Source organism: Lepidothrix coronata, unplaced genomic scaffold (assembly GCF_001604755.1).
Source record: "Lepidothrix coronata isolate B3197 unplaced genomic scaffold, Lepidothrix_coronata-1.0 Scaffold240, whole genome shotgun sequence".
In the NCBI taxonomy this organism is placed as follows: domain Eukaryota; kingdom Metazoa; phylum Chordata; class Aves; order Passeriformes; family Pipridae; genus Lepidothrix; species Lepidothrix coronata.
The window spans coordinates 897604-921204 of NW_016690420.1; the positions used below are offsets into that span (position 1 = coordinate 897604).

At 54.0% G+C, this 23601-nt stretch overlaps 1 protein-coding gene across 1 annotated transcript; it reads right to left on the reverse strand.

Annotated features, from left to right (window-relative positions):
* Nucleotides 1–427: 427 nt before the first annotated feature.
* HAND1 (heart and neural crest derivatives expressed 1) lies at nucleotides 428–1605 on the reverse strand. Its single transcript, XM_017834777.1, has 2 exons — nucleotides 1099–1605; nucleotides 428–530 (listed from the first exon to the last, which is right to left on the reverse strand). The coding sequence occupies exons 1-2, from the start codon at nucleotides 1603–1605 to the stop codon at nucleotides 429–431; spliced, it is 609 nt and encodes a 202-aa protein (XP_017690266.1). The 3' UTR covers nucleotide 428.
* Between the last annotated feature and the right edge of the window lie 21996 nt (nucleotides 1606–23601).

A 23601-nucleotide genomic window follows, 5' to 3' on the forward strand; every position in this document is an offset into this window, starting at 1 on the left:
GGAGTGTTCCCAAATGCACCTCTAGGTAGTTTCACCGCACCCACACGTTAGTCAGGCAGCGGACAGGGTCGGGAAGGGGTCGGGGACTCATATTTACAACAGCAAACGAATCGAACCGTTTTAGCCCGACCCAGGAGGGCAGGAGCCGCCGATCGCTGCTGGCAGCGGGAAGGAGCAACGATTACTGCAAACGGGGGAAGGAGCGACGGGGAAAGGGCCCGGCCGGTCCCCGCTACCGGCGGGGCGAGCAGGACCCGGCCCCGCAAAGCGCTCTCGCCTCTCTCCCGCGGAGCATCCATCCGGGAGGGGGGCGGCCAGGCCAGGTCCCCGCATCCTGCGCCTGGATGGATTCCGGGGCCAGGCCAGGATCTCCGACATTGCACATGGAGGGGCGAGCGGGGAGCGCCGTCGGGGCGCCGGGACAGCCCTCAGGGGTTCAGTTCCAGAGCCCAGACCTGCTGGGGCCAACCCGTTCGGCCCTTCAGCTTCTTCTCGCCGTGACCCAGAGGCTGCGAGTAGACCTCGGGTTGCTGCGGGAGAGGAGATGGGGAGAGGGGGGAGAAAGGAGCGGTCAGGAACGGAGCGGGGTCCCGGGCCGCCCGCCCGACCCTTGCGCCCTCCGCAGAGCTGCAGCCGGGCCCCGCGGCTCCGAGCGGCTCTACCAGCCCGTGGATAAAAAGCGGTTTTGAGGGGCCCCGCTCCCCCACCCACCCGCTGCAGCAGGAGGAGAAGCGGCTGCCTTTGCTCCGAAACACTCTTGCGCCTGCTCCTCCCTGGAGAGCTCCCGGGAGAGGTGAAGGACAGACCTCGGGAGGCTCCGCTGCGGCCAGTCCCGGTCTCGGGGGCTAATCCCTCGGGGAAAGCGCCCGGGAGCCTCTCCGGCCTGTCGGGAACCCTCCGGGCAAGTTGGGCGGACTATTTTCCTCCGAGTTTTCCTCTACGGATTTTTTTTTTTAATATATTTTTTTTTACGGTGGAAAAAAAGGCTCCAGCGGGGCTGGGAGAGTTTGGAGGTTTTTTCACCCCCAGCCACGGGGCTTTCCCCTCCCGATCCCGACCCACGGAGAGCGGGGACGCAGGTCCCGGTCCGCCTCTTACCGTCTCCCTTTTCCTCTTGTTCTCCCTGCTGTCGGCCTTCTTGAGCTCGGCTTTGAAGCCCTCGGTGTCCCCGGGCTGGCTGTCCTTGGCCAGCACCTCCATCAGGTAGGCGATGTAGCTGGTGGCCAGGCGTAGAGTCTTGATCTTGGAGAGCTTGGTGTCGGCGGGCACGTTGGGGATGCACTCACGGAGCTCCGCGAAGGCGCTGTTGATGCTCTCCGTCCTCCGCCGCTCCTTCTTGGGTCCCCCGACTCCTTTTCGCCGTCCCAGGCGGCCGCTGAGAGCCTCCAGCCGCCCCGGGCCGGCCGGGCCGTACTCGGCGGGGCCGTAGCTCGGGCTCTGCCCGGCGAGCTCGGGGGTCCCCTCGGCCGGGTTGAGCACCCAGCCGGGGAAGTAGGTGCGCTCCTGGTGACACCGCGCCGCCGGCCCGAAAAGGAAAGGGTCGTGCAGCATGTGGTGGTGATGGTGGTGGTGGTGGTGGTGCTGGTAGCCCCCCACCAGGTTCATGGTCCGCCCCGCTGGCCCCGGGGGCCGCTCAGCAGCGCTCCATGGCCGGGCGGGCGGCGCTCCCCGCCGGGCGGGCGCGGTGGGCAGCGGGGAGCGCGGCTCCGGCGCGGGGCTGCGGTGGCGGAGGCTGCTGTGGGGTTTGGGGTGGGGCGGTCGGGGTCTGGGGTTTTGGGTTTGTTGTTTGGTTTGGTTTTGGTTTTTTTTTAACCCCTTCTGGAGCCTCCAAACCCTGCCTTTATATAGGGCCGCGGCCCCCCCGCCGCGGAGTCAGTGGGCAGGGGAGGATGCTCGGGGGCCCCGGGGGGAGCGGGGCGGCGGAGGGGGCGTGTGCCGCGCTACGGCCTCGAGGGTTTGGGCTCACACCTCCGCCGCTTGCCCTCGCCCCCCGCCTGCTCCTTGCTTGCAGGGAGAAGGGGATGAGAAGGACCTGAGGGGGACCCCCGCCCCCACCCTGGCGCGCTTACATCCCCGCTCCTGGGGCGGGGGCGTCCGAGCCCCCCGAAAGCCGCCGCGCTCCGGCGGGGGACGAGAGGCGGCAGCGAGGCGGGGGAGCCGCGGGTGTCCGGACCCACGACGGCCGGGCCGGGCCGTGTGCGCGCTCCGGGGCCGCAGTGACGCAGCCCCGCAGCTCCGGGGACTTTCTGCTTCCCAAGAGCCGAGTCCCCAGTCCCCACGCGGGGCAGGCTCGTCCCCGTGGGAGCAGAGCGCGGGGAGGCGGCGGGGCTGGCTGGGCAGTGCGGGGAGCTCGGGGCCGCACCCGGGGAGCCGGGGGAGCCGGGGAGAGGAGGGGGCGAAGGCACCAAAGGGAAAACGGGCTGGGCACCCCCGGGGTTCGGGATGGCAGGGATGGGGTGTGAGCTCCCTCCCCGTACATGGGGCTCATGGCCCACGGCTGCTCCATGGGTTGCACAGCTGCACACAGATGTGCACTGCAGGCGTGTACAGCACACCCACGCTGTGCAAATGCTCCCTGCACATGTGTGTGGTTACACCGTGGCTGTGTGCTGCTCACAGAAATACACTGGATGTGTTTCTCACAGGTACCGCAGACAGAGATGCTGCATACACTGCACAACCCTCTGTGCTGTACACACACACCATGAACATGTTACACACACACATACACACATGTAACTGCACCCAGATGTATTACATACACCAGCAGCACAGAGATGCCGCACACACAATGCCACCGTATGTATATTACATACAGACACACTGCACACACACGCATATCACACGTGTGGCATATAAACACACGTGTGTACACTGCACACCCATGCACAGACACTGCATGGACACATAAATGCACTGAAATGATACCATCCACACACACAAACTTATTTATGATAGGAGAGTGGGGACCTGCCCTGTGTTTCCCTGTCACAGCCTGGCCACGAAAGGTCTGGGGGGAGCCCGCTGGGTTTGGGATCTTGTATTTCACCGCAGCTCCCAAACCCAAGCCCAGCGTGGGGCCCTGCAGTGGACAGCAATCCCACTTGTCTCTGCACCCATGGGAGACAGATTCCCAGGAGGACTTCACCCCCAGCCCGGCCGGGTGGGGTTGGGGCCGACCCCTGCTCTTGCCGCAGTGACTCCCAGTGAGGACAGGCTGGGCACGGCGGTGGCGATCACAGCACGGCGGGGCAGGAAGGGGCTTTGGGCCCGAGGTATGTTAGCGATTAACGGCGCTTTCCAGCGATTCATCTTGCAGCGGAGGGTGGAAACGTTGGAGGGTTGTTTGCAGGCGCTTGTATTAATCATCCGGGCTAACACACCATTAACGTCCTCCTGCATTTTAAAGATGACAAATTTTATTTGACTTCTCTCAATCACGGTTCCCGGGTGGATTCGGGAGCCACTTAAATGCCTCGGATTTTCCATCGTTAGTTGTTACAAGGCGAGTTGCAAAGGCAGGAGGCTGGGGGGGCCGGGGCAGGGTGCAAGCGGGTCTCCGGTTCTGCCGGGCCCTGGCGTCTGGGGGGGAGCGGCCGTGCCGGATTGCCCAGCTTTGTTCCCCCCGCTTTGTTCTCAGCTGCTGCAAAGCCCCCCTTCTCCACCCCCTTTAAACAAGCGCCCTCCAAACATTTGCTAGTGATTACTCTCCCGTTAGAGTCAGCCCTTGGGTAGGGCGTCGTGTCCCCGATTTCCTTCAAAACTCCCGTGGGTAGGTGGGATCCCCAAGCCCAGCTCAGAGCTGGTGGGAGCCAATGCCCACCTGGGTGAGGTTCAGGGGTATCACTTCGTGCTTCACCCCCCGATGCTGGCAGACCTGTGGAGCCCTGCTCTCCCTTACAAACCAGCCAGGCTCTTCACTGAGCTTCTCCCCAACCCTGTAAAAGCCCTGATTCAGCAAGCAGGCAGGATGGAGTCTGTGCCACTCAACCCCATCTCTAGAAAACACCCCTTCCAAAAAATACCCCTTTCATCCCCCTAGCCCTGCATTGCACAGGTCACTCACAGCAATGTCCAGCTCAGAGCTGTCACCTCAAGCTGTGCACCAGAGCCACCTCCAGCCTCTGGCCACCAAGCCAGGTAAGCCCAGCCCAAGCCTGGGAATTATCTTGCTTTATCCACCCCCTGACGGAGGTCCCTGCACCCTGCAGAGTTTGGGAAGTGCTCAGCTGAGCAAATAATGGGACCAGAGGGTTGATTTTCCTTTGGAAAATCATTCTAGTCTTTCGTGTTTTAATAAAATAATAAAACCAGAGCCCTTTTCATGCCGACACCTTCTAAATCAAACCAGACTGCCTTTGTCATGGCGTCCAAATTTAGCACGTCTCAAACTTTTGGTGAGTTTCTTTAATTTCACGTCTCCCCACTTGCATGGGGGGAAAGTGCCAAGCAGTTCAGATTGGGCAATTTACTGGGATGGCAGGAAGAACTACCTCCACCTGCTTTCATTCCTGAGGAAGGTTTCCTGCCCCCATGGCCAGGTGATGGTGAGGGGGCCAGTGCTGAATGTTGGGGGTGAGGTTATCCTGGGTCTCCCTGGACCCCGGCACCCCAACCCCAGCAGGAGCCACCAAGCTCTGAACCCGTCCCCTGTCCCGGGACAGGAGCTGCGGTTTTGGCCCCGGCCCCTCAGCCACCTCCTTATCAGCGCCCGGGGAGCGGCAGCCCCGGGTGTCCTGTGACTTTGACGCCAGCTCTGCTCCCCCCCTCCGGCTCCCTTATCTAAATAGGAGCGTAAATCAGGGCCTTGGCAGATGCCCTGGCAGGACAGGGACTCCATAAAAAGGGGCTCTGCTCCAGCTCTGTTTACATTGCAGCCCCGTAAAATATTCCCCTTGTCTTCCTTGTTAGCATCTCCCTGCAGCATCCCGGCACCTTCCTGCACCCACATCCCCCCCACCCCAAGCTCCACTGCAGCCCTGGGGTGCAGCTGGTAAGGTCTCATCCCCAACACCCCACAGCCCCCCACCATGTCCTCCCATCAGGTTATTCCCAAGGTACCTCCACACCAGCCACTGCCTTCGATTCCCTCCTCAACCACCACAGGCACAGAGCAGGGTTGAGCCAGCTCCCCTGGGCAGCTGGGTTGTGTCTAAAGGTGCCCCTGGGTATTTATAGCACTTGCCTGGAATAATACAATAATAATCACTCAGCACCTTCCTAACAGTTCTGCTCCTGGAGGCCTTGGGAGACAGTGGCAAAAAGCCTTGGGAAACTGAGGCACGAGCAGAGTTTGCTTCAAGGAGAGGTGCAGGAGGCTACTCTGGGGGATTATTTCCCTCCTGGTGATGTGAAAAGGGAGAGAACCTGCGGAAGTGAATGAAATCAAATTCGGTCATTTCGATCAGAAACAAACTCAGCCCCGAGGTCACGGCCAAGGCTGGGCTGCAGAAGCCCACTAAGGGCATCCCTCTTCCCTGTGAGGGTTTGCCACACGTGTCCTGCTGCACCAGCTTGGGTCTCACAGGGGTGGGGGAGTGTTGGGGTGCAGGGGAGCTCACACTTGCTTGTGCTTGTACCCTCAAGTGCCCACACACTGCCCGAGTCCTCCAAACTACATCACTGGGCTGCTTGATCCTGCACCAGCATCACAGAAGCAACCCCAAGTGGGATTCACTCTGTCAAAGCCTCACTAAAGGATCAGGAGGAATTGAGGGTGGACACAGTGGTGTGGCCGGATGCTCCTGTTCTCAGCAGCATCTTCTCTGCCCACACGCCTCCCACGCCACCCCTCCGGCGACATACAGGATGACTGCAACCATTGCCCCTCAAGAAATACCATCTATTTATGGCCAAACAGCCACTGTCCTGCGTGGATAAATCAAAAGGAAAACAAAGCCTTACGGAAAAAAGTATTAAATTTTCCATGTACTCCTGAAGGGATGCACCAGGCACTCACTGTTTATTTTTTGGGCTCTCTCTTTGCTAGTACTGTAAGTGACATTGTGTTTACAAAAGTTTTTATGTCATCAGAGCAAAGTCACAGCTCAGCTTCCTCTCCTGTGTATTTTATGTAGATGGATGTGTCTGTGAGGAACACTCAAACTAAACAGAGCACTGGTTTATAGGAAAATGTATTTATTTGAAAAACCGTAACTCACAATTTCGGCAAAACCGGGCTCCACATTTATTGCCACTAATGGGGTGTGGCGGCCATAAATTAACCTGGAAAATTGCTGCGGCCGGATCAACAACGGCTCATTGTGCTGACGGAGCAGCCGGACCAGCAGCTCCCCAAAGACGGCTCATGTCAATTTGCAATCAGGTTTGGATGCAAACAATAGGCAAAGGGGAGGGAACGGCAGCCTTGCCGCTCGCTGCTGGAACCAGCCCTGAAATCGTTGCTCCAAGCTGGCACGAGTGCTCCTAGTCTTACTTAAAACAGTGCTTGTTCCCCCGTCTGATTGCCATGGGACTGGGTGGAAGAAGGCTCTACCTAAAGGGAATTTATGTTTATATTACATTACCTGTCAGAGACACGTAATTGGAGATAACAGAAAATCCCAGTCCATGAGCAGCTCAGGTGAGCCTCATGCATGGAGAGCTGGTCCAGTTGCTCTCCAGTTGACCTCTCTTAATCCAAGAGGAAGTTTTGCACTGAGGCAGGAGTGATGCTTCTACCCTAAAACCTCTTCTTTCCCCACCCAGATTCCCTGCTGAGACCAACACTGGCCCCCAAAGCCCTGGGGCCAGGTGCTGACCCCGGGGTAGAAGGTGCCACTCATTCTCCCATCCTCGATCCCCTGGCCTGAGGCAGGTTTTGAGGGCTCACATGTGGTGGCCCCTCTCCACTCATGGGGAGAAGCAGAGAAGAGCTTCCGGGTGATGCAGGTCCCTGACAAAAAACAGCACCTTTCCCTCCTCCAACCACTTTCCACTCCCGAAGCAAATTTACAAGGGCTCTAAAATGTCCTGCTCCAGGGCATCAGCCAACTGCTAATGGCTGGGGATTGGGAAAGACATTTCCTCAGTGTGAGAAGGATTGCATAAGCGCTTATTAAGGCAGCTCCTGGCGTCTTCATTGAGAGCATCTGGTTTGGGGCATAGCTGGAGACAAACTGCAGAGCCTGGATGGGCAGAGCTCGGCTTGCTGCTTCCAGTTTTCCCCTGTGGGTGCAGGTTTGGGTCATCTCGTATGTACTGGTGGGGAAAGGGAGGTGGGTCGTGACATGAGATGAGTCTTTCTTCCTCTCCCTCTGCTCTCCATCTCATCCTGGTGGTGCCACTGTGGGGACTTCTGTTCACACCTTTTCCTCTGTTGGCTCCTGCTTTGCATCATTTGGCAGGAAGAGGCAGAGTTTGAGCTCAGGGCCCTTCTGAGCCCAGGTACTGCAATATCCCACATGCACAAGGGATTTTCCTGGTCATGCTGACATCCCACCTCCCTTGGAAGAGGGGCTTCCCTCCTGTCCCATTGACACTGACCTGGCTTGTTGTTTGGGCCCCTCCTGTCCAGCACCGTGTCTGTGTGACATTGCAGGTAAATGGCTTTGTGGTGGGAGAAGGCTGGTGACAGTGGCTCAGGCCACTGAAACAGGTTGGAAAGCTTTTAACAGAACTCTGCTGTGCCACAGTCTTGGTGTGATGTGCTGGCCCTAGGGAGCAGCTGGAGCCAGGGAACAGCATCCTGCCCATGTCTCTCTGTGGCGGGACCATGTCCCAGTATCTGTACTTCCCACCTTCCTCTCCGTGCAGATCCACCTGAGGGTTTTAATTCATTTTGTCCATAAGATTTTCGGGGAAATTCCACTTCTCATCACACAGAGCCTCATGCCAAGTCCAGCTATACCTTCCCAGTGGTGCCAGAGTACGAGGATGGGGAGAATTAGTAATGCCTTATTATGCTGGTTACCTTCAGCTCTCCCAAAATCCCAGGTCTTCTCTCTGCTCAGGCGCAGGAGTTACTCCTCACTCCCATGAGAGCAGAGGGGCTGGTTTTCCCTTGGTTTCCCCCACTGCATTCTGAGATGTCTGTGCAGCTGCCAGGCCAGTCACAGGTTACAGCAAGAGGCTTGAGACGGGTTTTCCAAGGTTGGTTTTTTTGCAGATTGAGATGGTTTTAAGAATTAACAAGCATCTGCTAAGACTTTTTTGTAACTGAAAATTATTTGGAGGCTGGGGGTTTTAAATCATTTTATTGCTTTTTCCCACCCTTTTCCCCCCTGTTCTGTAAATGGGAGGTGGCAGAAAAAAGAATGCAACCAGCATCAGACCAAGGCTGCAAATATTTTCCCTTTTAGGATGTAAGTTTTGGGGAGAGGACATGGTGGGTGTAGAGCTGGGGATCAGTTATTTGTATGGTTTCCCTGGGTTCTGCTTTATGGCCCCACAAATAAAAACCAACAAGCAAACAAAAACAAAAACAATAAAAACAAACAAACAAACAAAAAAACCAAACAAACAAACGGGGAAAGAAGGGGGAATCTGGAGAATATTTTCATGTGCAAAGTTGCTGCTGGCCATGGGATATATGCAGCCCTCTGCCTCACCACACTGGCTTTTATAAATGTAGCTGACAAGGTGCCATCATTGACATCGTACCTGCTTGCTTTCACGGAGTCACAGGATGGGGATGTGCTGTGAAAAGTGAATCCAGACCTCCAAAGAATAACGCTTTTATTGTATATTAATATATACAATAAATATGTGACTCCTCCTAACATGTTCTGGAGGAAAAAAACTGTCTGAAATGGAGCTTATTGGAAGGAAATAAATTGCTCCCGTAAAAATGCTGATCCCTCCCTAGTTCTCAAAACTGAAACAAAATAGTTTACTGTGAGCTGAAGACATTTCTGCACTTGGCTCCTGGTTTTCCAAGAAGAGCAGGGAACATGAAGGAAAAACAAGCCTTCCCCATTAAAACACACTTAAGTGAAACTCCAGTTTTCTCTTAAACTTTGCTTGGAAACATTTGGAGTGGCTTCGTGCGAACCAGCTCTGCCCTTTGAAAAGCCATTAAAATAAAAACCACCCAGCCCAAAATAGCCATTTCTTCAAGAAGCATCTTGTTTGGACAAAGGAAGTTTGTTTCACACTGTAAATCCACACACTCCCAGGGAAGTGTGGTGAAACCTGCCTGCCAGCGCTGGCAGTGAAGCAGCTCCAGGGATGTTTCGAGGGACATGGACAAAGCTGGTGGCTGCTGGTGAGGTGACAAACACCACTGGCATTTCACCACAGATTGTCCCAGCTGCTGGAGTATCTCTGACTCCGGCACAATGCATTTCCATCAAGATAAAGGCTTGCAGGGGTGTGTTGTGGCAGGGAGAGATTTTGGACCGGTGTTTGGCCCCACTCTGATCTTGTCCCAGCACTCCTGTGGCCTCTCCAAAGGGCCCATTGCATGCAGGAGCTGAGGACACTCATTCCAGGACAAAGAGAAACTATTCTTCAAAGAAGTCTTAAGGCCCTTCTTAAAGTCCTTTTTTTTCCACTGACTCAATGTTACACCTAAAATACAGGAAAAAAATACTGGTAATTCTTAAGCCAGCAATATGCACAACACCTGATAATGTATTTTTTTATACATGTAAGTATACTCGTATATATAAACAAACATTTGTATATATAAAAATAAAAAATATAAGTACAAATATAATTATATTTATATTTATTATTATTATTGTAAATATAAAGAAATACATAGATGTGTGTGTGTATACATATGGTGTTGCTTATTCTGCTAGTGGCATCAGTCTGTGATTTAGGCACAAAAATTTCTATCCCAGGGTCTTTGGTGATGAGTTTTTGCCGTGCAGCTGCCCTCCTTGTGCAGCACCCCAGCCCAGCCCGACACCCGTGGAATTAAGGAGAAATTATTACTCATGGATTTGCATGAACCTTCCGGTTTACGAGGGGAACTGGGATCCTTCTGGACGGGCGCTCCTCCTCGCCGTGGCTCTCCAGGAGGAAGCCGGCTCAGCCTCATCCTCTCGGTGTGATGCCGGAATCGCAGGGTGGAGGGTCCCTGTGGCGGGTGGTGAGCGCCCGGTGCCGGGTCCTCCCCAAGAGCTGCTGCCCCCGCCTTTCCTCGGGAGGGGACGGGGGGAGAAGAGGCTACGCCACTGTGAAACCGCAGCGTTAGAGGGTGGTGGCTGTTTTCTTGAGCCGAAACGGCAAGAAACATCATGTCTGAAGATGACAGGCTCTATTTGCCGTGTCATTAAGCAGAGCCGAAACCCTAGATGGGCTGGGTCTCCTGCGAGCCCTGTGCCTGCTTCCCACACGGCCCCTGAGCTCTGATCCTGCCAGATAAAGGCCTTTGTGGGTGCATTTCCCTTGCTCAGACCTTGTTTTAATTCCATGGATGCTATTATGCAGTATATGGGACGAGGAAGTCGTTTCTCCCCCTCTCCCACTCACATCCATAGGGGATCAATGTGCCCCCAGTAACACATTGGCTCCCTATCATACATGTGCTCCCCTGTGTATTTGCAGGGGGTTCAAATAAGCACAGAGCATGGCCCTCCTTCTCACCAGGAAAAAAAGCTCTCATTTCCAAGCTTGAGATCTCATGGAAATAAGCTTCAGGTTCTGACCCAGGGGTGGTGTGGTGAGGCTGGTGTGAGCTGCGTGTGGGCAGCAGGACTGGGAAACTCCACAAAAGCCCCATAATCACCCATCTATTGATTCTGGCTGGGGTTATAAACCCCATCCCCAGTTAAAGGGAACTGCTGTGACCCCAGCAGTGCTGGATGTGGAGAGCAGCCACCGGCCAGGTGAGCTGGGCTGCAGTGCTGGCCACACCAGTGGCTTTGCTGGGCTTGTGGACACCAGCACCTAAACACAAACCACTTTTTTAATGAACACGGATGCTCTGGGCTCTGAGCAGCCCCTGCCCTGGCAAGCAGAGAGCTGGAGGCAACAGGGCTCACACAGAGCTGGAAAGTGAGCAGAGGAGCTGAGTGTGCCGCCTGCCTGTGCCGCGTGAGCCGGCTCGGAGCACAGTAGGAAAAAATACCGCAATAGGCAAAGCATCTCCCATTTGCCCCTAAGCTCCTGCTCTTCCTGTGCTGATAACAAGCCCAGTAAATCTCCCTGCAGCAGTGAGACATTTTTTCCCCTCTCCTGCCCTTACAGCCTTGTCAGACAGGGTCGGCTGTGGGAGCCGTGATGGGGCTGCCCTCCTCACCCCTCTGTTGGGAAGTACCCCAAAGCATGCAGCTCCTCGAGCATCCCACAGGTCTCTGAGCCCTGCCCTGAGGTGCAGGAAGGAGCTGGGTGCAGGCAGGAGCTGGCTCCTCTCTAATTGCCCCTTGGAGCCCTGTGGCTGGGCCACTTGCTGCTATCTCAGACCATCGCAGCTGGTGCTGGGCTGACTCAGGTGAGATGCAGAACTGATACAGCCCCTCCACCCACACTGACAGGGGTGCAGGGCAAGAGTGGGGGAGGAAAACCTGGAGAATACGTGTCCAAAATCTCCCTGGCCTTAGTGCTTTGGCTGAAATGGGGAGCTTAGGCAGTGAGCAGGCTCCCATCAGCAGGTGGGTGTTCAGCCCTGGGCTGTGTGAGCCCCAGTCACCTGCTAGATGGTGGCTCATGGACTGTGGCTGGGTGCATGCCACTGACCTCGGAGAGTTTGAGCCTGCTCAAACCCAGGCAGGATGCAATGTTACTGTTCTGAAAAAGCATCTCTGGATCCACTCAGCAGCAGGATGGGGTTTACTCCACATGGGAGTCATGATGGGACCACAGGACTAACAATTTCCCATGCAGGAGTTGGTCATAGCACTGCCTCCCAGTTGCTCTCTGATGAGTAAGAACTTGGACCCCTTTTTTGTCCCACCACGCTGCTCTTCCCTCCCCACAGCCAGGCCCCGACATCAAATCACCCACAGTAAATGCCACTGTGCCACAGCTGGGCTGCTGCCCCACTGGGACCTTCCTCCCTTCTGCATCAGCAAACACTGCTCATTTTCCTCTTTCTCTCTCAAATCCCTCATAAATTTCCTGCTGCCGGCTCCACCAGCGCCGTGTTCCCATTAAACCTTGCAGGCTGATTGCATCTGTCAGTGTCACTGTCTGGGGCTGGAATGTGTCACCCTGTTCCAGTGGAGCCATGTATTTAGCTGTAGCAGAGCATTTCAGGACAAAGCGCTGGGTTAGATCACGGTGGGACAGTTTTCCTGCGGTGGTAAGTGCTGATCCATCTCGCAGAGAGGGAGGAAAGCGCCACCACTGGATTCTTTCCTATTTATTTTTCCTAAACAGAGGACTGAGAAGTGCAAGAATCACCTACCAGCAGTATCCTGCACTTTGCTTGAATGTCCCAAGGAAAGGAATTTTGCTTTAAAAAATCTCCCAAACCCATGAGTCTGCAGTAGACATTTTTTGCCACTCTCCCTGTCACGTCTCACTGCTTCTGTCAGGACTCTTGAGGTGCCTGGTTGGTGGCAGCAGTGACCTCAGAGCTGTGTGTGCTTCAGAGACCCTGCTGTGTGGTGGCAAGAGCTGGGGCTTATAGGGTCTGGGATGCCCATGGTGGTGGAGGAAGCAGGTACAACCATGTGCCTGCACTGCCCTGTGTCCCTGCAGGGAGCACAAACAGGGAAACACTGGTGGTGACAGTGTGGTGACAACAGGGAGCAGCCAGCCATGACGTGCCCATGCCCACATCACACACAGCAGGTCCATAATGTTGAGGAGAGGACTCTCATGTGATGTGATAATTAGACATTCAGGGTTAAAACATAAAATGAAATTGGTCTCCTGAGCTCATTACCCATGTAACTGTGCAGCTGCATGCAGGAACCCTGGGTTCTGGGAAATCCTCCACCCTGACCACGACATCCTGTGTCCCTGCCTGGTGAGATCTTACCCCCATATTGGCAGGGGGGTGTGTTTGAGGGACGAAGGAGTGATGGAGATGAGGAGCCAAAGGAACGGCTGATCACTGTGAGGACAGACACCCTTCTGCACCAGCTCTGCAGCAAGAGCGAGTGGTCCTCAGCACAGCAGTGGACTCAACTGCCTTCTTTTCGGATACATGTCCCTGGGTGTCACCATGCCACTGGTAACAGGTTTCCCATTGCTTTTTCCCAGCTACCTGTGCTGGTGTCCTCCGGGGGGGCTCAGATGCACTGGGAAGCTCCTCTCCTCAGGGTGCTGCCCAGTGACCTGCATATGGTAAGGGTGGAAGAGACAGTCAGTCTGTGTTGCTTTGTTTATAAGAACATATTTGCAGTGATTGATGCCTGAGCTGGGGAAGTATGCTTGCAAGTGAGACTTTAAAACATGAATCAAACAATGTTTGGAATACGTACGCTGCTCTGTCAAACATTTCTCAGCGTTTGGAGTCTGCAGAGCCTGCGCGTCCAGAGGTACCAGTGCCTGCACGGAGGTGTCTGGAGGGAAAGCATCCACCCTGCTGTGAGGGTGAGTGCAGGCGTCCTTCAGCCTCAGCATCAACTCTCCACACCCACAGGCTGTTGGGGGTGGGTTGGGGCCACTCGGACCAGGGGTGTGCGTGGAGGCGTCCCATTAAGTGCCGTCCATCACGGGACATTCCTTCAAGCGATGCTCCCTTACTGCCAAATTGTCCCTCGGGGTTGCCGAGGAATGAAAGCAGCCCTGGAGGACAGAGTCAGCTTTCAGGCTTCCTTCCCCTCCAGATAACCTGATTGCCCGTGGAGGGAAGAAAGGTCTGGAAGGGTCGGGCCATATCCAGATGTTCGCTAAGTGCATTAAGACCCTCAGCTAGAAGAGCACATGCTTCAGGTTAAGCCCCTGAGCAGTCCCAGCTGCAGCACTATTAATGAAGTCTTCACTTAATCGCTTGCTGAATGCTCTCCCTGATAAGGGCTGGAGTGGTTTATAGGGGACAGGGAATATTCTCGGGCTTTCTCTTTGCGTGTCCTGCTTGGGAAGTCCCGCATGGGCATCCCTCCATGCCAGCATCCCTGCTGCCATGCCAACTCCTTTGCCCATGGAGCCATGTGGGTTTCCCAGGTAAGGGAGCTGCCTGCACCACAGTGCAGGGATTGTGGATCCGGTCCCATATTTCCTGGAGCTCTGCTTTCTCTTCCATTCATAGAGGTATTATCGCCTCCCATCACCCATGGGGTGGGGCTGGACATGGCTCATCTCAGCAGAACCAGCTATTGAAATCACTGCCAGCTGTTGCAAACAGTTCTGTCTCAGCTGCCCCATCCTACTTTCTCCAGGTCACAGGAGACACCTTGTCCTCCCAACTCTAAAATGGTCCTCAGCCACCACCTCACTTCACAGAGAGATTCCAGCCATGCCAGCTGAGTTCAGTGATTCCCTCAGTCTCAGGAACTTGCACACGTGACCTGATGGCACCAGGTGATGTGCCATGCTCAGAGGAGCAATGGAGCAATATCTGCTCACCAATAAGCCATCTTGGTGAGCAGATATCTGGGGTGATGCCCAACCTGCCTTTCCTGAGAAAGGAATTGATTGGGGACAGCCTGAGAGGAGCAGGTGCCAGATGGCTGCCATTCACTAGCCATAAATGATGTATCCAGCCCCGGATTGGGTGAGGGCATTTGTAATGGAGAGGGACACCAGAAGCTGGGCATCCCTCCAAGATGGGCAGACCTTCCTTCTCCAGGCTGCTGGTGCCCATGGGGACAGCGGGTCTGCCTGTCTCATTCAGTCATTACTTATTTATTTATTTTCCCCAGGAATCCCAAGAAAACCATTAGAAAGAGTTCTGTTCCTCCTCCCAAGCACACCACCCTTGTGCAAAGTCTCTCTAACTGTGCACATGGAAAACTCATCCTGTGAGCAGATCCCCTTCTCGCGGGTCTGCTGTCATTGCTTTTTAGCACAAGGGAGATTTATTCACTCCATGGGTATTTTTAAAAGGTATTTTCTTTATAGCTGGGCTTCTCCTACTTAGGTGAGATTAGGAGATCGTATTTCATGACTTCTTGTGGATCCCCTTTCCGAGGCTCTAATGAACTATGGATGAGTGACCATGGTAATCCAGTCTGTGCAGGAGCTCATTAAAGTCACCAAGGCCGTTATAATAACTGGCTACATCTGATCAGATTACTTCTTTAAATCGCTGATTCCACTGGCATATGAGAGCCTGCTCTTATCCCAGCACAGGCAGCAGAAGCTTTGCTCTGGGCTCTCACCTTGTGTGTCACTAACAAGGCACAATTTGATTAACCCACAGTGCAGAAATGCCAAGAGATTTCCCTTCTCTGTTTTGTTCAGCCAACCCTGGCCAGAGCAGTCAGCTTCATGTCCTGCTGGAGGTGAGTGGATGGTACAAAGAAAGGATCTGGCCATTTCCCAGTTATAAACAGGGAAAGGGCTGGCAAGTGGCTGCACAGCCAGCCTATGCCTGTGTGATGGCACCATGGGAAGTGGTGCTTCCAGCTTTGTTCCCTGTAAGGAGCAGTCTGGAGCGGCTTCTGGCCACCCTGACCAGCAGTTGCCAGCCTCCCTCCTATGCTTGACACCTCAACAAACCCATGGCATCCCCAGGGTGGCAGGGCTCACAGCTCCAGAGCCGTGGGACAGATTCCAGCCCAGCATCCCAGTAAAACAGAGCCCAGAACGCTGGTAAAATGAGCTGCAGCCCCTCCAGCAGCGGGATTTGCCCTCCCACCCCACACTGAGGTGGTGGTCCTGACCCCTGCCCGTATCCTTTCCTTACTGAAAGCAGAAACAGGCAGTCCTGCAAACATCCAGAGGGGAGGGGGGGAAAAAAAAAAAGGCCAGATCCATCTGCAAAAACCCAGGCAGAAATGTTTCTTTGTCTTGGGAAGTGTCAGTGAAAGAAATTCCCTTTGAGGATAGGTTTGTGTTTGCAGAACTTCAAACCCCTCATCTGGACAATAACAGCTTCTGTCTCAGGGAATTGGGGCCGCGAGGTACCGGCCAAGCCTGGAGTATTAGAGGTTCGGACAGTAATTAGGGCTCTGGTGCTGATAAGGGTGCAGAGCTCAGCCACCTTGGGCTCTGCTCATGCCAGAGCAGTGAGTGTGCATCGCGCCCGGCGGTTTGCAGGGCTCCGGCGGCGCAGAGGCACCGGGGGATGTAAACAAACGTGGGCTGGCCCGGCCAGGGCTCTCCATCGCTGCCGCGGCTCGGCACCGGCACCCCGCGCTCAGCAAAAGCGGGATGTGCTCAGCAGTTGTGGTAAACACGTCCCCACGGGCAGCAAAACGTCAAACTTGATTTACCGTGAGGAACAAAAGTGATTTTTTCCTGTCTCGAATGCCCGTGCGTTGCCAAACCCCTGCAGCTCCCGCTCAGCCACGCGTTTGCCACAGGGCACCAGCGCACGGGTCCCTGGGGCACAGGCACACCCAAACACGTTCAGGACAAAAAAAAGCTGGGTCTTGGGCCTCACAGCTGCAGAAAACCAAGGATCTGCCTTCACCACCTTCTCAGCCCGCTGGCAGGGAGCCCCAGGACTGGCAGGGGTTGATGCCAGCGCCCTGCAGCCCCAGGCTGCAGAAGAGGAGGTTGATGCACAGGACTGCAGGCAGAGGAGGCCGCCAGGGACTTCTGATCATCTCATTAACCACGAGAACGGCAGAAAATAATTGCTCGTGGTTCAATGCAGTCCATCTGTGTGGGATTTTCTCAATAATAAGTGCATATGGCCTGGTTTTAATGTTTTTCAACGTTTTTTAAACTGAAACATTTCCTAGTGCCGAAGCCCGGGCAGAAATCAGTTCCAGCCCTGGGGGCAGTGAGGGGATTTAGAGGCACAAGTCTCAGGTTGACTTTTTAACAGGGTTCGTACAAACTATCCTGCCCGTAATGCTCGTGTAATTGATGCTTTTGAATACTCCAAGGAGGCCAAGGTCCTCTGAGGCTTTGAAAGTATGTTTTACAGTACTTTCTGATGTGATATATAAAAAATGCCTGATCATGAGTCAGGCAAGCAAAGCTCCTGAGGCCGACTTAAAATTATTTACATGCACACACACCCCTTTTTAAGTGATCACACTTAAAACTTTTCGAATATTTTATTTTTTTTTTTTTAACAGAAACTGATTTTTCATGCAGTCACGGGACTCTGATAGTTTTGGTGTAAAACCTGCCCTTCAGCCGGCTGCAAGGAGGGCAGGATGTGCCGGCCGGCCAAGGTTGGGCTGTGCCTTCCTGCAAAAGGGTTCAAAGCTGGAGCTGATGCACCTTATTTCCCTGCAAGATGCATTTTGAGACATAAATCTGGCCAAGCAGCAAGTGACTGAGAGGAGCTTTGCTCCTCAGGACAGATGAAACGATGAGCTCGGTCCTTTCCAGATTTTCCCAGTCCATGAAAGCCAGGCAGATAACTGGAGCATTTTCCCTGGGATAAGGGAACTTCACAGGCATCTTGCAAACACACAGAGGCTTGTTAAAGCCATTGCTATTAAAGTGACGCTCTGACCACTGCCAAAATTGTGCCCTAATAATTTCCCCATGTGGAGAAATGCCGGGCATTTATTGTGGCTTTGCTCCGCTGCCTTTTCCCCAAAGAGAGTGTGGGGAGCTGCAACCCCTGCCCATCCCACCGCTCAGCCCCAGCCCCTCTCCTTCTGGTGGCTGGGGAGGGAGTGAGGAATAACCTTCCTAGTCCCTTATCAGGCTTGTATGCTTAATCCCTCTTTTAAGTGGCAGGGAGTTGACTGGCTCCTTTTCCAGGGGCATTGCTCAGGCAGGAGCAATGCACTCCATGAGAGTCATGGTGGCCCCTTGGGCCCCTCCGTGCCTGGACCCCGGTGTGAGAGTGCCAAATCCTCAGCAGCAGAGAGCCCTGGCTGTCTCACCTGGCTCTTTCTGCTCGGGGCTGCCTCCATGAGACAAAGCAGATCCCATCCCCCTGTCCCCACTGTCTTTCCCATCCTAGAGCTCCCGTGGCCCACCCCAAGGACCCCCCGACAGTGTGGGTTCAGTGCCGAGGCAAGGGGCTATTTTGGGGAGGATTTTTTTCTGGGCAACTGTTTGAAAGCTTGAACAGTGCAGGAGTCTGAATCTGGCCTGAAGCATTTCAAATATGCCTCGCCGTGGGCTGGAGCACCGAGCCTGCCTTAAGTGGGCAAGGGATTTAGTAATCACAGCCTCCCATCGCCCTGCCAAGGGCACGGGAGCACAGCACAGCTCTGGCCACCACAAAATACTCGCTGGAGGTTGAATATTGCACAGTTTTCCACCTACCCTGAAACCCACAGTGGGAAACCGCAGCTGAGCTCGAGCTGTGGCACCTGCCCAGGCCATGGCTTGAGTGGTGGGGGGCTTTTCTGGGGTTTTTCAGGTGTTATTGGTTATTTGGATGATAACATTCTGAGGCAAATTATTGTTATTAGTGATAATCCAAGAGAGAGAAACAGGAAAGAGAAAATTTGGATATTTAGGTATCCCTGCAGCACTCTTAGGGAGGTCTTCCAACACAGTGGAGAAGCAGACAGCATCTCACCAAGCCTGGCATTTTGGCAGCTGCTGCCAAGACCCTCCCTTTCCCACACACTTACTGAATGGTTTGGGTTTCACAGCTGTCCCCAAAAACATATAAAGGGAAATTGCAGAGATTTTGATGCAGGAAAGCTACAAGGAAGCTTCATTTAAAGGTTTCAGTGTGCTTTAGGTGACCCAAATCATACTGGTTTGGTTTGGTTTTGGAGGAGGCCCCTTCCAGCTTTTAACCATTTTTTGCTCAGTCCCTTCAAATCACAGAGTGTGAACTCAGGGCAGAGAGAACACATCTCCTGGACATGGAATAGCAAGTTTTAAAGTGGCACTTGGCCTTTCTCAACCCATACCCCAGGCACCCAGTCTTACCTGAGCTGTTCAGAGTTTGATGAGGATTTATAAATTATTTTGCTCACGTCCAAATTTACACTTTTTTTGGTGAATATATACTTCTCCAATCATGTTTTTGTTGTGGATGAGCAAGGGCAGTTTGGGCCATGGAAAGGAAAGAGTGGCAACAGGGTTTTTTGCCTGCATGGCTTTGCCAAGGTGAGAGGACTCCATGAGCAGTGGTGTGTCCCAGCGCAGCCTGGCCAGCACCCACAGCAGGGACACACATTGGGAGCAGGGTGATCCATCCCAGAAAGGAGGTGACATGCTGAAAACAGGGTGACAGGCTGAAAATGGATGACATATGCTGGGAAAGGTGTGATGCATGCCAGGAAGAGGTGACACACTGCAAATGGGGTGACACATACCAGGATGGGGATGGCATACACTGGGAAGCAGGTGACACGAGCCAAGATGGTGGTGACACAGATTCTGGAGAGAGTGTGACAGATGCCAAGAACAGATGACACTTGCTGGGAAATGGGTGACAGACATCGAGAAGGGAGTGGCAGACATTGAGAAGGGAGCGACACGTGCCAGGGAGGGCGTGATGCTCATCAGGACAGCAGGGCAGGACCACTCAGCTCAGCTCAGCAGCTGCAGATGGCACAGGGCAGCCAGGACATCACTGGTGTGCAGTGGCATGGCCAGATCCTGCAGTGTTGGGCCACCTCAGCTGTCACACACACGTGCCCACGTGTGGAGCAGCCCAACACGGAGCGATGCATCACAGAGCCGTTTCCCTCTGCCCAGCAGCAATACCCACCTCTGGTGCTCGAGCTGTGGCTAACGTCCTTTCACCGTGTATTATACAAATAATATAAATAACTCGTCCTCGGACTTCAAACATGCCACTTCAGATGTATGGTGGGAGATTACAGAGTTTGTTAAAGCTCAGGTCTTCAATCATCTGGGCAGCTTCGAAGCTGCTCACTAAAATACAGATCAATGCTTCAATTTTATGGGAGGCCTGTCCCATGTGACCAGACTCAAATCCCTTATTTTATGGCTTGCTTATACATTCCTGGTGAAAAACGGTTTACATTTTGGGCCCCGGGAGCTCTCCTAAATCAGCTGCCAGGTTTTTGCAGCTGGTAGTAAAGGGAAGCGCTGTCATCGGGCTGCCCGGCGGTGAACAAACGAGCCGCCAGCCACGGGACTGACGGCTCGTCCCGACCCTGCGCCAGCTCCCCGGCTGCTGCTGCCACAAGGACGCCACTCCAGTGAAAGGACACCGGCTGCCACACCCTGGGCACCCCTCAGTGGCGTCAGCTCCACGGCAGCATCTCCCCCTGGGAGACTCCAAAGCTTCAAGACTTCGGAGACACTCAGATGAAAGGGTTAAGATGGACTGGACGGCTGGAGAGGAGAGGGATGCTAATCCCTCGGCTCTGGGCCTGCTAATTATTTGCTGATTCAGCTGCTGAGCAAAGCCCAGCCCCAAAGAAGGCCCTCCTGCTGTCAGTGCTGGGGTGCTGGGGTTCAGCGCCGCCTGTTTTCTCCTGAGAGCTGAGCCCTGCCTGCTCTTCTACCTTGAGAGCATCAGCATGTCATGAGTAGTTTTCAAAGGGAAATTTAGGCATGGATTATCCCTGGGCCATGATTTTATCCTCTTTCATTTTCCTGCAGCGCTTCCCCCTTTCCATCACCAGCGAGCATGAGAAAGGGGTCCGAGGCACTGCACGGCTTGGTCCCCTCAGAGGACCCTGAGTCCCAGTGAGGACAGGAGCTGCCACTTGCCACAACGGGACCTGTGGGTACATGCTGTGGGGGCAGAACTCAGTAGCGCATCCTCCTTTGCCAGCTGCATCACCTCCCTCCTTTAATGTCCACGGCAAGCTCCCAGCACTTCCTGGCAATGAAATCCCCTGAGGTTACCACTAACAAAGTCACCCCCAAAACCCAAAAACCCCACCGTTGTCGGCTGCCACCTCACCTGGGCAGCTTCAGCACTGAGTTATGGCCGGGACATTTGGCTCTTCCCGGCTGAGCAGAACGTGCCGTCGGTAGCAGGCGGTGGCTGTAACTCCTGCCTGTACAAACACCTCCTCTCCCCGGCTCCTTCCCGACGGCACCGTGACAGAAAGCAGCTGCTTTGCCAGAGGAGGGAACTTGGAGCTGCAGCCAGCAGAGGTGGAAGGAGCCTGAAGGATGAAGGCGGGTGCCGGGTGTGCCGATGGGGTGGTGAACCCGAGCAAACCTGAAGTAACTGTGGGATGTGGCATTGTGGGGTGGGAGGATGGTTGAGCCTGTGGGGCTCACAGGTTTTCCCCTCCATTGCTTCTCATTGAGGGCACTGTCATGGGAGCAGAAAGCCCCATGGGGAGGTTTCATCTATCCCACTTCCTCCTCTCCTGCACAAGAAGGTTTCTCTCCTCATGGGATTACCACAGATTTTCCCATGGGTTGGCTGTTCCCCAGCCTGGTGGGTGGAACTGGCCCTGCAGAGCGTGTGTAGCCTCCAGTGAGCCCCAAAGAGGAAAGCAGAGCTGCAGCTTCCCAACACAGTAAATCTATGATGGGATGGTTGGATGAGATAAATCAAAAAACCATTTGGGCTGAGCTTCTCCAGCTCCTGCCCAGGTGAACTTTCATGGCAGCCCAAGGAAACCCAGCTCCTTTTGCTGAGGCACCCAAAGGAAGATAAAACTAGTATCAGCTCCTGACCCCATGGTGTCAAGGTGCTGGTCTCCTGCTCTGAGCATGGCTGTGTCCCTCACAGCCTGTCCCTCACTCTGGTCATGGCCAGTAAAATGCCAGGTGATTTTATCCCACTCTTATTAAACACAGCTGAATTTCTATCTTGAGGAAAGTACAGAGCATCCTCCTGCTTCCAGCTATTTAGGGGATAGTTGGAAGTAGGTGGTTTTTTCTCTGTTGCAAATGGGTAGCTTCATAAAGAAAAAGAAAAAACAAAAGTGAAAAAATAACCATATTCATCTTGCTTTGAACATGCTGTAAATAAATCAGTTCACTCCCAGGATAAGCTCTGCCTTCTCTTTGCGGTTGACTCCTGCCAGTGCTAATTGGAGCCAATAGGCACATCATGAGGGGAGCAACCCCCTTTACAGGTAACACTTTAGCCTGGCGAGCATGTTTACAGCCTTATTTCAAAGCTTTAAGGAGGAGGGATCTGTCATAAACCCTGGCAGCTCTTGCTGAGCAAACAGTGCTGCTAGAATAGTTAAATCCCCGGCATTTGGGTGGAAAAATATAGAAAACACGTGTGTTTCCATGCGAGCTCTGCTGCTGTGCAGAGCCAGCTCTGTGGCACTGCAGGCAGACTCAGGACCTGAGGTGATGAAGAGCCATCCCTGGAAGGGATGGGGGATCAGGGTTTGAGGACACTAATAGGTCTGGGTGGCCCTGAGGACCCTCTGGGACCCCCATCCTGTCCATGCCAGGAGATCCATATAAACCCAGTGCAAGGCTCAGCGAGATATATTCCCATAAATGAGCCCTCTGACTTTTGGGGTGTCTGGAGACAGTGATCTAGAAGAAAACCACCCTTCCCAGCCAATGAAGGAGCTAGGTGTTGGTTTGCTCATTAAAAGAAATAGTTATCTTGGGGAAACTATGGAAGTGAGCAAAGATATTTTCAGGATTACTTTTATCTGATGAAAATAAGGAGACATTTCCTGTGGTAAAGATGTTGATGAGGTTTATAGGAAAAGCTCTGAGCAGGTGTTGATGAACTGTGAAGGAGCCACACTCTGGGATTGGGATGGGGGAACCATGGTCCCCATCTGCCATGGCTGCAGCTGATGCTCCCAAAGCTGGATGCTGCATCTCTTGCTGCAGTGCCATCCACTCAGCCATCCTCATCTCTAACACTAAGTGCAAATAATAAACTAAGTGCAAATAACTAGCAATAAATCAGATTTTCCTTGCACAGACCCCCCGACTGTGCCCTTTGGCAGTCCCCCCTCACACAGTAGCTAACAGTGAGATTTCCCACCCCCTGCAGGGTTAGAACCACCTCTCTATCCTGGCAGGGCAGGGAGCAGGAGCCTGGCAGGACTCCAGTGGGGACACGGCACTGCCACAAGCCTTCCCCCAAAGATGAATGGCAGCCAGTTTTCCTAATCCAGCCACTTTGGAAAAATTGTTTGTTCTCATCCTGTTTGAAATGGCTTCAAAGTGGCTCCAGTCTAGACTGTGCCAAGATAAATTACAAACCTAAAGCACTGATATAAACCATAGGGGAAGGAGTCATTTGCTCTAATGTAATTAAAACAAGATATCATAATGTATGTAAGTATGTATATGTGCAGGCAGGCCCTCCTGGCAGGGCAGCAGGGAAGGAGCAGGATGCTGTCAGGCTGCACCCAGCAGACACTGGACCATCCCCACTGGGCTGGGAGGGGTGTACTGCCCCTTTAAGGTGTGGTTGTCCACACCTCCATCACCTGCCAGCCAATCAGGCTCTGGCAGGCACCGGTGGCATCACCACTGCTGCTGTAAAAGGTAAAGGCACAGCGCTCTCCTTTAGTCCGGTGGTGGTTGGTCATGGGAGTTGGTCACGCCCATGATCCTGGTTCATGGTGGGTGATCATTTCCATGGCCCTGGTGCATGGGGGTTGATGGCCGTGTGTGGTGCTGGTGTGAGATGTCATCGCTGGAAGCAAAGGGGAGGGCTCTGGAAGGGTGGCAGTGTGCCAAGGGAGGCCCAGGCCATGGTCATGGTAGGAAGAGAATGGCAGAAGGGCTGCTCTGATGAAGAAGATGAAGTAGGGAATTGGAGTCTTTCAGCGCCAGGATGCTTTTTGT

Coding starts and splice junctions, on each gene's coding strand:
- HAND1 (XM_017834777.1), bottom strand. CDS start 1,605: ATGAACCTGGTGGGGGGCTACCAGCACCACCACCACCACCACCATCAC. Junction 531..1,098: donor ACAAGAGGAAAAGGGAGACG/GTAAGAGGCGGA, acceptor CCTCTCCCGCAG/CAACCCGAGGTCTACTCGCA.